This window comes from Paramisgurnus dabryanus, chromosome 7 (assembly GCF_030506205.2).
Source record: "Paramisgurnus dabryanus chromosome 7, PD_genome_1.1, whole genome shotgun sequence".
Classification (NCBI taxonomy): domain Eukaryota; kingdom Metazoa; phylum Chordata; class Actinopteri; order Cypriniformes; family Cobitidae; genus Paramisgurnus; species Paramisgurnus dabryanus.
In genome coordinates, this window is record NC_133343.1 from 27,037,906 (window position 1) to 27,051,447 (window position 13,542).

The 13,542-nt window shown below is 36.4% G+C and overlaps 1 protein-coding gene across 1 annotated transcript; it reads left to right on the forward strand.

Moving 5' to 3' along the window:
• Positions 1–2,887: 2,887 nt before the first annotated feature.
• Positions 2,888–9,492, forward strand: synprb (synaptoporin b). Its single transcript, XM_065279883.2, has 6 exons — positions 2,888–3,488; positions 4,311–4,443; positions 6,700–6,818; positions 7,531–7,729; positions 7,805–7,996; positions 8,135–9,492. Exons 2-6 carry the CDS (start codon positions 4,420–4,422, stop codon positions 8,450–8,452), a joined length of 852 nt encoding a protein of 283 aa, XP_065135955.2. The 5' UTR covers positions 2,888–3,488; positions 4,311–4,419; the 3' UTR covers positions 8,453–9,492.
• Positions 9,493–13,542: the final 4,050 nt, after the last annotated feature.

Below are 13,542 nucleotides of genomic sequence, written 5' to 3' on the forward strand. Positions count from 1 at the left end.
CTCGATTTTCGCTGACTTGGAGTAAAATAATGGAACGTTTTTCATAAAATCCCCTCGGGTCAATGTGTTAGCATGATAGAAGCTTGATGCATTCGTGTGAGAACAAGAACAGCCGTCATTTTTCCGTCCCCCGATTGGCTTACGTTTTTCCACGCTACAGAAAACCGCACATGTAAAACATATTAAGCCATCTTAGACTTTTGAATTGTATATACCTATGCGTGATTATCTAATTGCAGGTACATTTGGTGTCCAAAGACATTTTTTTCCTTTTTTTTTTCAAATTGGTTATATTTTTAATTATGGATTGGATCACAAGATGTCACAGGCTAGAACAATATAATATTTTCTGTAAAAAGTGTCTTATATAGCTGAAATTTTACCATCAAACTCTGTTACCAAGGTAGAGTACCCCTATATCACCCCTATACAAAATACAATATAGAGTCACCCCATACAAAATATATTTGACAAGCTTTGAAACACAGGTTGTACTAAAGGGTTTAGATAAACAATTAGAGATCAATACAGAATGCTAGCTATTATTCGTTACTCTGTCAATTATTTAAACACAGTGCTATATATCAGTCTACACCTCTTACAACAGCAGTCATACCCATTACTCAATCACTGTGAATCGCCTTATAAAAGATTAATGCAGCTGACATACCTAAAGACACCAACTGTGCTTTGATACATTGAACACCGTGCACCATTACATACCTGAGATAAAGGGAACCTGCAAAATTGCCTGCAATTTTCTCCCTTTTGTTAGCTGCATATTATGATATCTCTAATTAGGCACTCTAAAATTATTTTGTATAATCAATTTAGTCTTTTTCTTCGTTGCACAATCACGTCTTGTACATCATTGATATTCAGTACAAGCATAATTAAATGCATTGCATATATACCACAGTTTAGTTTAATAGGAATATCAGAGTAGGTATTTTTCTTCACTCCATTGTACAATTTGCTGATGTTTCAGCTGCTAGTTGTCTCTTTCCTCAGTGTTGGCTAAGGGATTTGCTTGCCAAAGGCTGCCCGGATCACTGACTCCATTCTGGACAATATATCTGTTGTCTATCCTAATGCAAAATTCCCACTGTATGTGAACAGTGAGGCTGATAGGAAGCCAGAATTAAATTAGCTGAGTGGATACTGGCATGTGATTGATCTAAAGCAGTGGTCTCCAACATGGTGACCAGGTTGCCTGCACAAAGTCTGTTAGGTGCCCGCCAAAGCACATTCTATTAATACTAGCCTCAATTTTAATATTTATTTTATATTAGCTTGGCTTTTACTTAAGAAAGTAAAATTTTAAGTAAAATAAAATCATGTAAAACTAAATGTTTTGAGTAGATTACATCAAAACAGTAATTTTATCCATTGTTGTAGCCCTTGCTCACAAAAAAGTTGGAGACCCCTGTTCTAAAGCAACGATCGAGAGGGAGAGAGATAAAAGAGTGAAAAATAATCAAAGAAGATAATTGTGAAATTACTTTTAAATTGCGGATGTGTTATTATGTTTCTGACACACATTCTTCGATGAAGTTGTCAACATGTTAGGTGAGAATGGGACACCAAGGACATAATCCTATAGATTAGTTCCAGCTGGCCACAGGAACAGGAGAGAGTGAAAAGCCAAAATGCATGCCCTCAAACTAGGCTACTCATTTACTGGAAATAAAAAACCAAGCTAAATAAAAAGTTTTTCTTGAATGTTGAATAAAAAAACAGATCATCACAGATTACTAGATAAGCGCAGTAATGAATACATAAGTAAAAAACTTAGGCTACTTTTTTCTTGAGGACAACCAGCCCCTGATCTTTTCATTTTATTTAGGGTGACCATACGTGCCATTCTTCCCGGACGCATCCCGTCCAGGATTTCGGTGCGTCTTTCGGAAGTCGTATTTGTTGACCGCATACGCCATTCAGTTAAAAACATAAGATATACAATCGTAGTTTCAATCTTACCTTAAAATGTAACGGTTGCTTTTCTGTAATAATAACAATAATCCTCTATGACGTATGGGGTCGACAAATACGACTCCCGGAAGACAAACCCAAAATCCTGGACGGGATGCGTCCGGGAAGAATGGCACGTATGGTCACCCTATTTTATTCATACTAGCCAAATGTGCAGTACAACGAGCAACTTATTTAAGTAGACACTATGCAATGCAACTAGATGGTAAATACAAATCCTAATGAAAAATTCAGATAGAACCAGCACAAGCTATTTGAGTTGGAAATAACTGGTTTAACCTGGTCCTCCCAGCCTGGCAAAGCTGGTGCGTCAGCTGGTCTTCCAACCGGAACAGCTAAGTATGGCTAGACCGTCTTAAAAAGTGACCAAAACACAGCTAGACCAGCTTGCTACACTACACCAGCTAATACCTACCCTACAGAAAAATCCAGCAAAGACCAGCATAAGTTGGTAGCTGGTTTTAGCTGGTTTAAGGTGGCAGTAGCTGGTCTAAGCTGGTCCTCCCAACCTGGCAAAGCTGGTGGGTGGGTCTTCCAGCATGACAAGCTAAGTCCAGCTAGACCAGGTTAAAAAGTGACCAAAATACAGATAGAGCAGCTTGCGTCACCAGCAATACCAGCTAAAACCAAGCTGGGAGAACCGGCTAAAACCAAGCTGGGAGACCAGCTAAAACCAGTTCATGCTAGTGTTAGCTGTTGTTTTTAGTAGGGTTACCTGATAAATGTGATAAATTTAAATGTGTGCTACATGTACAAATTTATTTTTATGGTTAATTAATATTGTTGGTATAGTTTTATTAATTTAATATTGCAAATTATTTGCGTTTGCTTTTAGTACGTCATAAGACGTAACATACGGGTAATCTGATCATTTTAACATGGCGGATATAGAATGACCTGAAGAGTTTACTTACTTTTTAGTTGTCAAGTAAAGGTCTCATATTACACCGAGACGATTCTATGAAGATACATCTCAGCCACTACATCACAGATATCTTTGGGATCGCTTTCAGATAAGTTTTTTCCAGCTGATGAACGATGCATTTTTCCAGCCAATCAAATCCACACGAACAATATGAAACTGCAGCACGTGAGCTAAGAATAAAAACAACGTTATCGACCGCTGTTGTTAACAGACAGTTATCATTACAGTTGTCTTATAGTTGTAGTTTACAATAACAACATTATTCCTCGTGGGCGATTGGGGGGGGGGTAATTCGTTTAGTGTTATTTCCTCATTAGCCTTTCAAATCCATTTCAAGCGCAACAACCCCCCTATCGGTGAAATACAGTAATAGCACTTTACGTTTCATTGAGTCATGTACTGTTCAACAGAGTAAATAGCCTGAAGAGGGAAACGTTTTAACTGGGTTCATGTACATAGGCTTGTTTTTAATTTATCCGTGAAAAGCATATTCAAAACCAGGGCATATAAATGTTTGAAGGAATAACAGTGAGTGTAAAGCAGCAGATGGCAGCATTGCATAACAACACAGGTAATGGACTGCATGTCACCAGTCTCTCTCGATCTCTCTCTCTTTCTTTAAAACCCTGAAAAAAATAACATCACAGAAATATCAACAATAGCAATAACTGCTTTTTCATGCCACATTCTTTATAATTTTTACCCTGTTCATAATTTATGTACATTTGCATAATATATAAATTGAGTTTGCAAGCATTTATGGGAGAGAAACATTGTACAAGAGAAAAAGGAAAGTGAATGAAAATCAGAATAATGTTAGGGTTACATAGGGTTGAAGAATGTTTCATAAATCAATTGACTAGTTTTAGGCAATCCAACTTATTGGAAAATATAATTTTCAAAATTGCTATGGATACAATAAAAACCTCTAAACAACTAACCAATAGCAAATTTTATTCTGAATCTGAACTGTGATAAATCTCCTAGTTCCCTATATAAGATCCATACACAGTCATTAAACTGTCAAAAATATGTAGGGAGGAATTCATTTATTAACATAATGTAAGCTAGATTGCATTGTAATAATTTCTGAGGCAGATTTCTTATTTATATTCACTTTTATTTTTGTCCTGATTCAAATTACTAAGGTGATCTATCACGTTTAACATAATGATGGGTTAGATTATTACACACTCATGCTTATATCCAAGTAATCTTGAGTGTGAATGTGTGCACGTATGTGTATGAACCTGCGTGTACGCAATTGTGTGTGTGTGTGTGTGTGTGTGTGTGTGTGTGTGTGTGTGTGTGTGTGTGTGTGTGTGTGTGTGTGTGTGTGTGTGTGTGTGTGTGTGTTTTGTATTTTCATGTGTGTTTTTTCTCAAACACACAGAGCATCTCCATGGTGTTCAGTCATTCTGTATCTCTGGGTTTGGTTGGCAGAGGAGCTTAACACTCCGTCATATACAGACACACAGGCTGATGCTCAATCCTTTTCATCAATGTGTATGGTCATATTTGCTCCGGTAAGACCTCTGTTTTTCTAAGACCTGTTGGTAATTGTTGGCACAGTTGTACCACTTCTACATACAATAGCCTGGCTGACTTTACATGGGTTTTGTATATTCGGAAAGGAAAAATAATACGATTTGGGTCTGGGTTTTCCCGTAATTTGACAGTCACGCATGTATAAAATGTTTGATGAAAGTAACAAGTTTTTAAAGAAGATATTTTGTGCGGATTCTCTCAACTGCGTTCTTCAAATAGCACGTCTATGTGCACACATGTGTATCAGAAATCAGGTTTAATTATAAGCTGCTCTTTTTCAGCATTGCCCTCCCTGTTTGTAGTCTCTCTTGCTTAAATAATTAAATAATCTGCTCTTGTTGAAATGTGCAAAAGATCAATGGCAACCAGCTCTTGACAGACACATTAAGGATGAATTTGAGCTGGGATAAATAATGTGGTGTATTTTTATATGTTACATGTGTATGTTATGTTTACAAGTGTATGTGTAAATGTGATTTCATTAATGTGCGTATCTGCATATGTGTGTGCGTTCCTGGGTGTGCTGGGAACCCCTGGGTAACCTTTGCATAATTCAATGGGTTTCATCAGAGACCCATCAAAGAATTGACTTCTTTCCTGATGTGTATTGTGTGGTGATACTCTAAAGGCATTATTACTCTTGTATGATATCATTTGAATGTTCACACAGTGTTTGGGCTGCTACTTATACCCGCAGGTAGAAATAACATCATGTTAAAAACATAACATTGTAATATTTTGTATTCTCTGTCTATTATGTCACTCTTTCTCTAACAGACACAGGCTAACAAGCTTTACATGACACTCAATTGCCATACACTGTCAGAAAAATTGTCAAATAATGGTCACTATAGCTGTCACTGGAATGGTACCCTTTCAAATAGTACACCTTTGCACCTAAAGAGTTCATATTAGTACCTCAGATGTACATATTGGTTTAAAATCTCTATCTAAATGGTATTAGGACCTTTTTAAAGGGTACTTCCCATGTGACAGCTTGGGACCATTTTTCTGACAGTGTACAGTACACAGTGAAGGCATTAAATCTTAAAAGTGCTTCCTACTTCCTCTTACCTGCTGTGTTATAGTATTGAAAAGAGAGATAGACTGAGAGAGAGAGCAAGAAAGGAGGGAGAGAGGAAAAGAGAAAATAGCAGGGGGTTTGGACACATATCTAATCAAACAGCTGTGTCCGTGGAGAATAAAGTCTGGCACTTTTTATTAAACCTTTAGCCCTTTTATTTAATATACAAAACACAGCTGGTGAAAAATATTTAAAACATATTTGTTTGTGTCTGTCTAATTTTGGGCTTTATATTGTGTAGTTGGTGGATGGGAGGTCATTGAATTGACCCTAAATTAGAAAACGGGAACATAATTAAAACATAATGTTCTGTGGGGTTAATTTGAGTCAGGCTTTGTCTGATGAGGGTAAAGCTTTTGTAATGATGTTAAAGAGAGTCAAGGGAGTTGATCTTTGTCCTGTGGCCAAAAGGGATGTCCAGCTTTTAACAATTGTCACCTTCGCCCTTTATTCAAATGTTTAATTAAAGATGCATTTAAAATTTTGTATGCACATTGCATTGGTGTGCTTGGAGTATAAACTGAAGCTCAGGTTTGAAAAAAAAATTTAAGGGAGTTTGGCAAAAAAATTACATCATAGAACATACGCAAAGTTTACATACTCCAGAACAATGGCTAGCACGTATAATCACAAAAGATAGATTTTATTAATAAAAAAAATTGTATGATTTGCTTTTGCCCGAGATGTTGGGATAGAGGCGGGGTTAGGGGTGGGGTTTTGTTATTGTTTTTCTTTATGATACTATGATATGTTTTTGCACGATTCACTTCATACGAATTAGCCAACTCCTAGAATATAAAATACGTGCACATTTTCGTTAGATCAGGCTGGATATAATTGTAGTCTGTGTATATTTTATTACATGTGAGCTTTTAGTTATTTTATTCAGTTTATTAATATTACAATAAAACTTGATTCCATACAATGTGGTTTGCATTTTTGCCAAATTATTTTGTCCAATAAATACTAAGAAACTGTTTTGTCAATTTTTTTTATAAAACGCTTCATATTTTAATTGTTTAATCTAACCTGAGGCGTAATAAAAGCAAATATTGTACAATTATCCCCCCGGGCATCACTTTTGGCCACTACTGCATATGTCAACAGATGTTTTGAGTTAATATTTTGTTGTACTATTTTCCCCCAACAGCTTTTTGCTGTTTTAGCATTTGCAACATGTGGGGGATATTCAGGCGAGATAATGGTTAAAGTAGAATGTCTGGACAAAACCGAAAACAATTTCAGCATTAGTTTCAACTACCCATTCAGGTAAGTCTTCTATTCACAACATCACAAATGTCACACTAAATGAGTTTCTAATGAAATCTTTTATTACTGATTACCTCATTTCTGATTTTCAGAACAGGTGGAAATGTTGATATGTTGACTTTGTAAATATCTACAAACATGGAAAATCAATAACGCATTAGTGAAAAAAAGTAAATCTGTAAAGTGAACAACCACTTTTGACATTGGTGAACATTAGCCCACGGAGAGCTGAAAGTGGAATAATGTCCACCATCATCGACTTATTGAGAAGCATTAGATGTTACTTTACTTTCAGTTCTGTATACCTTCTGATAATGGAATAATAGGTTGAAGATAAAAGTTTGATAACCTTTATCCATAATAAATTATATTTTTCACATTCCTATTTTTGTTTATTTCTGTTTTAAATATGGCAATATAACAAAGCTTATCTAAAACTAAATGTGCTGTACAGCGTCAATGCATACACTTCATTTGACGGACACACTCTCAGAAAAAAGGTACAAAAGCTGTCACTAGGACGGTACATTTTAATAAGTTCCTAATATACATTTGGTACCAATACCTCTGAGGTCTAGTATGCACTTATACGTAGAAACTTGTACTATTTGAAAGGGCACTGTCCCACTGATCGCTTTTTAACTTTTTTTCAGTGTTGAAGCTGAATGAATAATTTGCACATTCTTTCATATCATTCCTTTTATTTTCGTAGACTCCAGCAGGTGCATTTCAATGCTCCTCTATGTGAAGGTGCAAGAAAAGAGACCGTCTTTCTCGAGGGAGATTATTCTTCATCTACCCAGTTTTTCGTCACCGTGTCGGTCCTGGCCTTTCTCTATTCTCTATTGGCTACAGTCGTTTACTTCTTCTACCAGAACACATACAGAGAGAAGAACAGAGGCCCAGTAGTTGTGAGTATAAAATGTCACTTAATCGAATATTTCATACTCTTGTTCTGTTGACTTTCTTCTTTATAATCTCTACAGGACTTTCTGGTGACTTTGGCTTTCTCTAGCCTGTGGCTGGTAAGCTCAATTGCCTGGGCTAAAACTCTGTCTGGTGTGAAGACGGCAACTGATGTGCAACAGATTCTGCTGTTGATATCTGCATGCAGAGCCCAGGAGAACCTATGCGAGGTCCTACAGGAGCCCATCTGGACAAATCTTAACATGTCTGTGGTGAGTGTACTAAATTTTCGTTTTTACCTTTTTGCTTTTTTAAGCCGACATTCAAAGTATGTCTTGAAAAGCTTTTAAATGGTAGTCTTAAATTAAATCTGTTTTAGCATTCTAATTCATCCTTGTCTCTGCTCAAAGGCCTTTGGTTTTTTGAACTTCTTCCTTTGGGCTGGAAATATTTGGTTTGCCTACAAAGAGACGGGCTTGCACAAGTCCACCCAGCGGTACCCATCAAGAACTCCTTCTGAGAAACGCGGCAGCTTTAGGCAATACAGTCAAACCAGTTTTGATCAATCTGGGACTGGCTTTGGCCAGAGGCTCTACAACCAGGGCAGTTTTGACTTATCAAGCGGAGGCTTCAGCCTACCCCAAACAAATCTAGGACAGCCGATGTTTTACAGACAGTTGGGGAGTCCCACATCCAGAGGTCCTCTCATATTTGTTAATGAGATGTAGAATGGAGAGGGGGGGGAGAGAGAGAGAGAGAGAGAGAGAGAGAGAGAGAGAGAGAGAGAGAGAGAGAGAGAAAGAAAAAAATGCGTTCTCAGTTGTTGTTGTGAATTTAATATATCATGTGATGTAGAAATCGTGCAGTTTTTGTAGTTATCAGTCTGCATACTGTTATTTATCTGTTAAAAATGAAGTCCTATTGAGCTGAAATATTTTGTATCTTTATTATGAATATGAATATGCATACATTACATTGTTTTAAATATGAGTGTGGACTTTTCTTTAGTGAAAAGGTGCCAGATTGTAATACCATGGTACTTTAATACCTACTTAAATACAATTTATATGTGACCCTGTCTACTAAATCCAAGCTGTAATCTGATTATCAGAAAGTTTCATTTCACTCATTGGTTTCACTTTAAAAAAATTTTTTTTTTTGGCCTTATAAGTCAATATTAAAGATACCAAGGTTATATTTTCACAGAATGCCCTTTACATGCAGGATGATTTTATGTAAATAAACAGTAAATAAAAAAAGCTTTGTTTTCAGGGGGTTGGTCACATATACAATGGTATTTTCTTTGTGCTCATGTATTGCTACAAAACAGTATTATATGGTAATGTCATCATAATAGTCTTTGTAATACAATGCTACTTTGTTGGATGTCTTCTATTTTTATTTTCAAAACTGAAAGATGACGTAAAAGCCAAACAGCAGATGCTTTTATGTTCTGGTATGAATAATGATCAATTACTAGTAGACAAGCATAGATTTTGTGGACCTCCAATTGGCACGAAATCCTGTAGATATGGTCTGTGTCTGTCAGAGATATTTTTAATGAATCATATTGTCTAAAGGCACAGTGGTTAGTGCTCAACGAATGCATAGCTATAAGCATGCAAGAGTCAATCACATAAAATCCAATGCAATAAAATCTGAGTGTTGTTCCTTTTTATTGTACTCGAACTCAAAATTGTAGAAATGTTACTGTATAATCTGATTGCATCGTAAAATGAAGTAATAAAATCATACTTGTTCAACTAAATGTCTGTTTAATGTTTTTTTACAACGATGCGGCTTTTCATCGTTTTCCTTATTTTCTAGAAAACTAATTACAAAAGCCAGTGGAAGACACTCAAACTCTAAGGGGGATTTATAGTGAATCACATTATATTATATCAGCGCTGCTTATATGTGCTGTTTCTTATTAGCGGTGTCTTCTCAACAAGATACAACATCCAATGCCACAGCTACTTGTTTTCCCCATTAAGCCTTTTAATGAAAGGGTGTAAGGGAGCAATTAGGATCTTTTGGCCTGTCAGAGCCTCACAACAGCCTCATGCTTAACATCTCTATATATGCAGAGTATATACAACACTGCGGTGAAGCTAAACTGCTTGCAGCTGCCTGGGCTCCAAATTGCAGCTTTTGGGTGATCGGGAGATTTTATCTACTGGCATTTAACTTGTGGGAAATTAAAGGTTACGAATGAGAAACTCAACAGCTGTTCAATTAAACGCCTTTGCATAAAGCAGTGCAGTATAAGGGGGATTTAAAGAGGCTGGTGGTAAAGAAAGAGAAACGCCTGTGAAAAGATGGTTGTGTATATATAATTTGTTTAACAGGTGTCAAAAGTCATGTTATGTAAAACAAGCTTCATAGGTGTTCATAAACAGTTCATGCATGGTTGCATTAATTTTAAAGAGGAGTAAGTCAACCATTCACTAGCAGCATGTTAAAATCAAATTGATACATAGGCAGAAGAAACATTTAACGTGGTGCCACATACAGAATAGCAGGAGTGTGAATGTTTTACTGTGTGTTTACTCTTGTAGATGATTTAGGGATCATGGTGTTTGATATTAGTAAGTGTATGTGAAGAGAAGACTAGATTGACCCTCGTAGATTTTCTATTTAAGGCCAGTTTCTTCATTCTGTTCATCCATCTGTCCCTTCTGGCTCTTAGATAGGGCTCTGTTCAGAGGTTTAAAAATAAAGAAAATAAAGCTACAGCTACATATTAGCGTAAACACCCGAGGCTTGTGTCTGACTGCAATCACTACTATTTTAAATAGTGCACTTGTAATGCATATGGAGTTACAGAAATGGTGCTAAATAGCACTAAAAGTGATTCACTTCAAAAAACCATTCTTAAATAAGAGGTACAAAAGTTGGCACTGGGACGGTACTTTATAAAGGGGCCTAATATGTCCCATTTTGGTACTGATATGTCCTTTGAGGTACCAATATGCACTTTTTAGGTACAAAAGTAAACTTGACAACTGTTGTGTTTATAATGCACAAAAAAAACTTGTAATTCACTTTTGATTAAAGCGTCTGCCCAATGCACATGTAAATGTAAGAAATACAAAAATTACATGTTATTTCCATTGGTAACATGTGTAAGATGTTAAGCATTAAATTGATCAGATTATATTAATTTCTAAACTGACAAATGTATTGATGTGGTTAATGCAGTCAAATCCCAGAAGCTGGCATATTTTCCAGCTGCATCCCTGACCATTAGCGCATGACAGCATCAGATAATTACAGTCATTTTATTCATTTTAGGTGATTGCTTTGTTTTCACCATACCCAGCCACATGAGTATTGTTTATATTAGGTGCCAAAATTATTCCTGATCGTGAGTATTTTTTGTTACTGGTCAGAGTATACATTTGTGTAGGCTACTTGAAAGCTAAGGTTTTCGTCCAAACAAGCGAATCTTTTCGAAATTCGCATAAAAAGAAAAACAAACATGCGAATTATGTGCGTTTCCATGAAGTTCTTTGAGCGAATGACGGTGGTATTGGTAACCTAGCAACCAACAGTAAACAAAACAAGGCACGCTTGGAAAATGGAGACAGGATCTGTGTAGGACAAGTTATAGATGTATTAGCAGTGCGGCTTGTTGCCAAACTGAATGCTGTGCACAGACGAATGTAGCATTTTTGATAAAGGCATTAGCAGCAATGACATTGCGATGCGTTTCCATCTCCCATTATTCGCATTTACTCGTTTGCAATAATTTTTTTTTAATCCGCAAAAAAATTAGGTGCGTTTCCATTGAGCGAATGACGGTGGCATTGGTAACCTAGCAACCAACAGTAACAAAACAAGACACACTTGGAAAATGGAGACAGGACTGCATGTAGTTACGATGGGGCAAGTTTTTGATGTATTAGCAGTGCAGCTTGTAATTGCGAAACTGAACATTGTGCACAGAAGAAGGAATTCAGCATTTTTAATAAATGCATTAGCAGCAAGGACATTGCGACGACGTCAAACCCCATATATGGTAAAGACAACAACGGCGGATACAGCTAGACCAGGGGTCTCCAACCTTTTTTCATTGGAGAGCTACTTTCTAAAAAACAAAAGTGGTCGAGAGCTACTTGTCTCACGTAATACCTAAATTAGGGAGTTAATACACAACGATCTATTAACTCACTGTGATTTGAACTCTTTCCTCTACAGCATTTTTTTTTTAAGTTGCCAGCCAGTGCCAGCATTTTTTTTAAATATTTTTCACAAAATTTTAATACCTCCCAGAAAATGCATTTCTTTAAACATTAACATACGATACATCAAATGAAAGTACAGATCCTTTTAAACAACAACAACAACAAAAAACTTTTATGTTGTCTTTATTTATACTTTTTATTACCTCTTATATATGGGTAGGATTCTTAAAAAAAAAAAACATTTTGAATAAAAAAAAATCATTTATTAAAGATCAGATTTAGAAAGATGATCCAAACTTACATAGAGTATTTACTGCTTTTGTATTCATAATAGGTATGTATGCCATTTTTTTCATTTAGATTAATCCATATGTCTGAAAAACGAGTACTCGATTAACTGAGGCAATGAAAGGGCGTCATTGTGAAAATAAAAACATTTTTATTAAACACTCAAATAAAATTTAATTTTGAAGAAACTATGACAAAAAAATTAATATTAGAGTATTAATGAAATAGATGTTTAACAGAAACCTCTAACAGGAAAAGCTGCGTGATGAAGTGAAACTTAAGGGTTAATAAACACAAACTGATGCGCTTTATACTGTATGACGCACTCTACATAATATTAAGCCTTGGTACAACATAAATGTATTATAGAAAGTGCATCTGCACAAAATGTAAGACTTAAATTAAGTTATACTGGACAGAAAGTTTAACTCCTGTTTTGAATGCGCATCATCAGCATGCTTTTAAACACGTCCAGTCAAAGCACAAGCTTGATAATATTAAGCAGCCTTAAGTCTTTTGCTATCATTTTAGTGATTAACGTTAGCTGTGTCATGTCATCCTCTTACCTGTTCTCAGTCAACATGTAATGCTCATATGGCTCTCTGGTATTTCTTGACATTTGATGTTTAAATATGAGATGATAATGATAACCCATTGAACTTGTGACAACGACTGTATTTTCGTTTTACCAAAAGTGAATCCGAAAATCACGGCATCCTTTTTAAACATAGTGTCTCGATCCGAGGTGTGTTCGGCTTCAAAGCGTCGCACGCATCGGTAGGTTGCTGTGGCGCGGGCTTCACAGCGTTGCGCGGATGGATCGGCCGGTTGCCGGGACGCAGATGCGCGGACTTATCTGTTTGTTTTTGGATCATACATGTTAAATTACTGATGTCATACGCCGGTCTACAACGCGACGTCAAACACGCACCCAATTTTTAGTACCACAGGCGCTTGTAACACTAACCAGACATCAAAATGCGCCATAACCACAGAAAATAAATAAATAAATAAACCCACGAGCGAGCTACCTGCAATTAAGACACGAGCTACCAGTAGCTCGCGAGCGACGTGTTGGAGACCCCTGAGCTAGACGGTCATAATGTTCAAAATTAATTCGGCAAATGCGTTTCCATCTCCCATTATTCACATTTACTCTTTTGCAATATTTTTTTTTTTAAATTCACACAAAAAAAAACACAATTAGGTGCGTTTCCATCAATATTGTGCACATAGGAATTCAGCATATTTGATAAAGGCATTAGCAGCAAGCACATTGCGACGACGTCGAACCCCATATATGGTAAAGACAACGACGGCGGAAACAGCTAGACGGTCAGTCC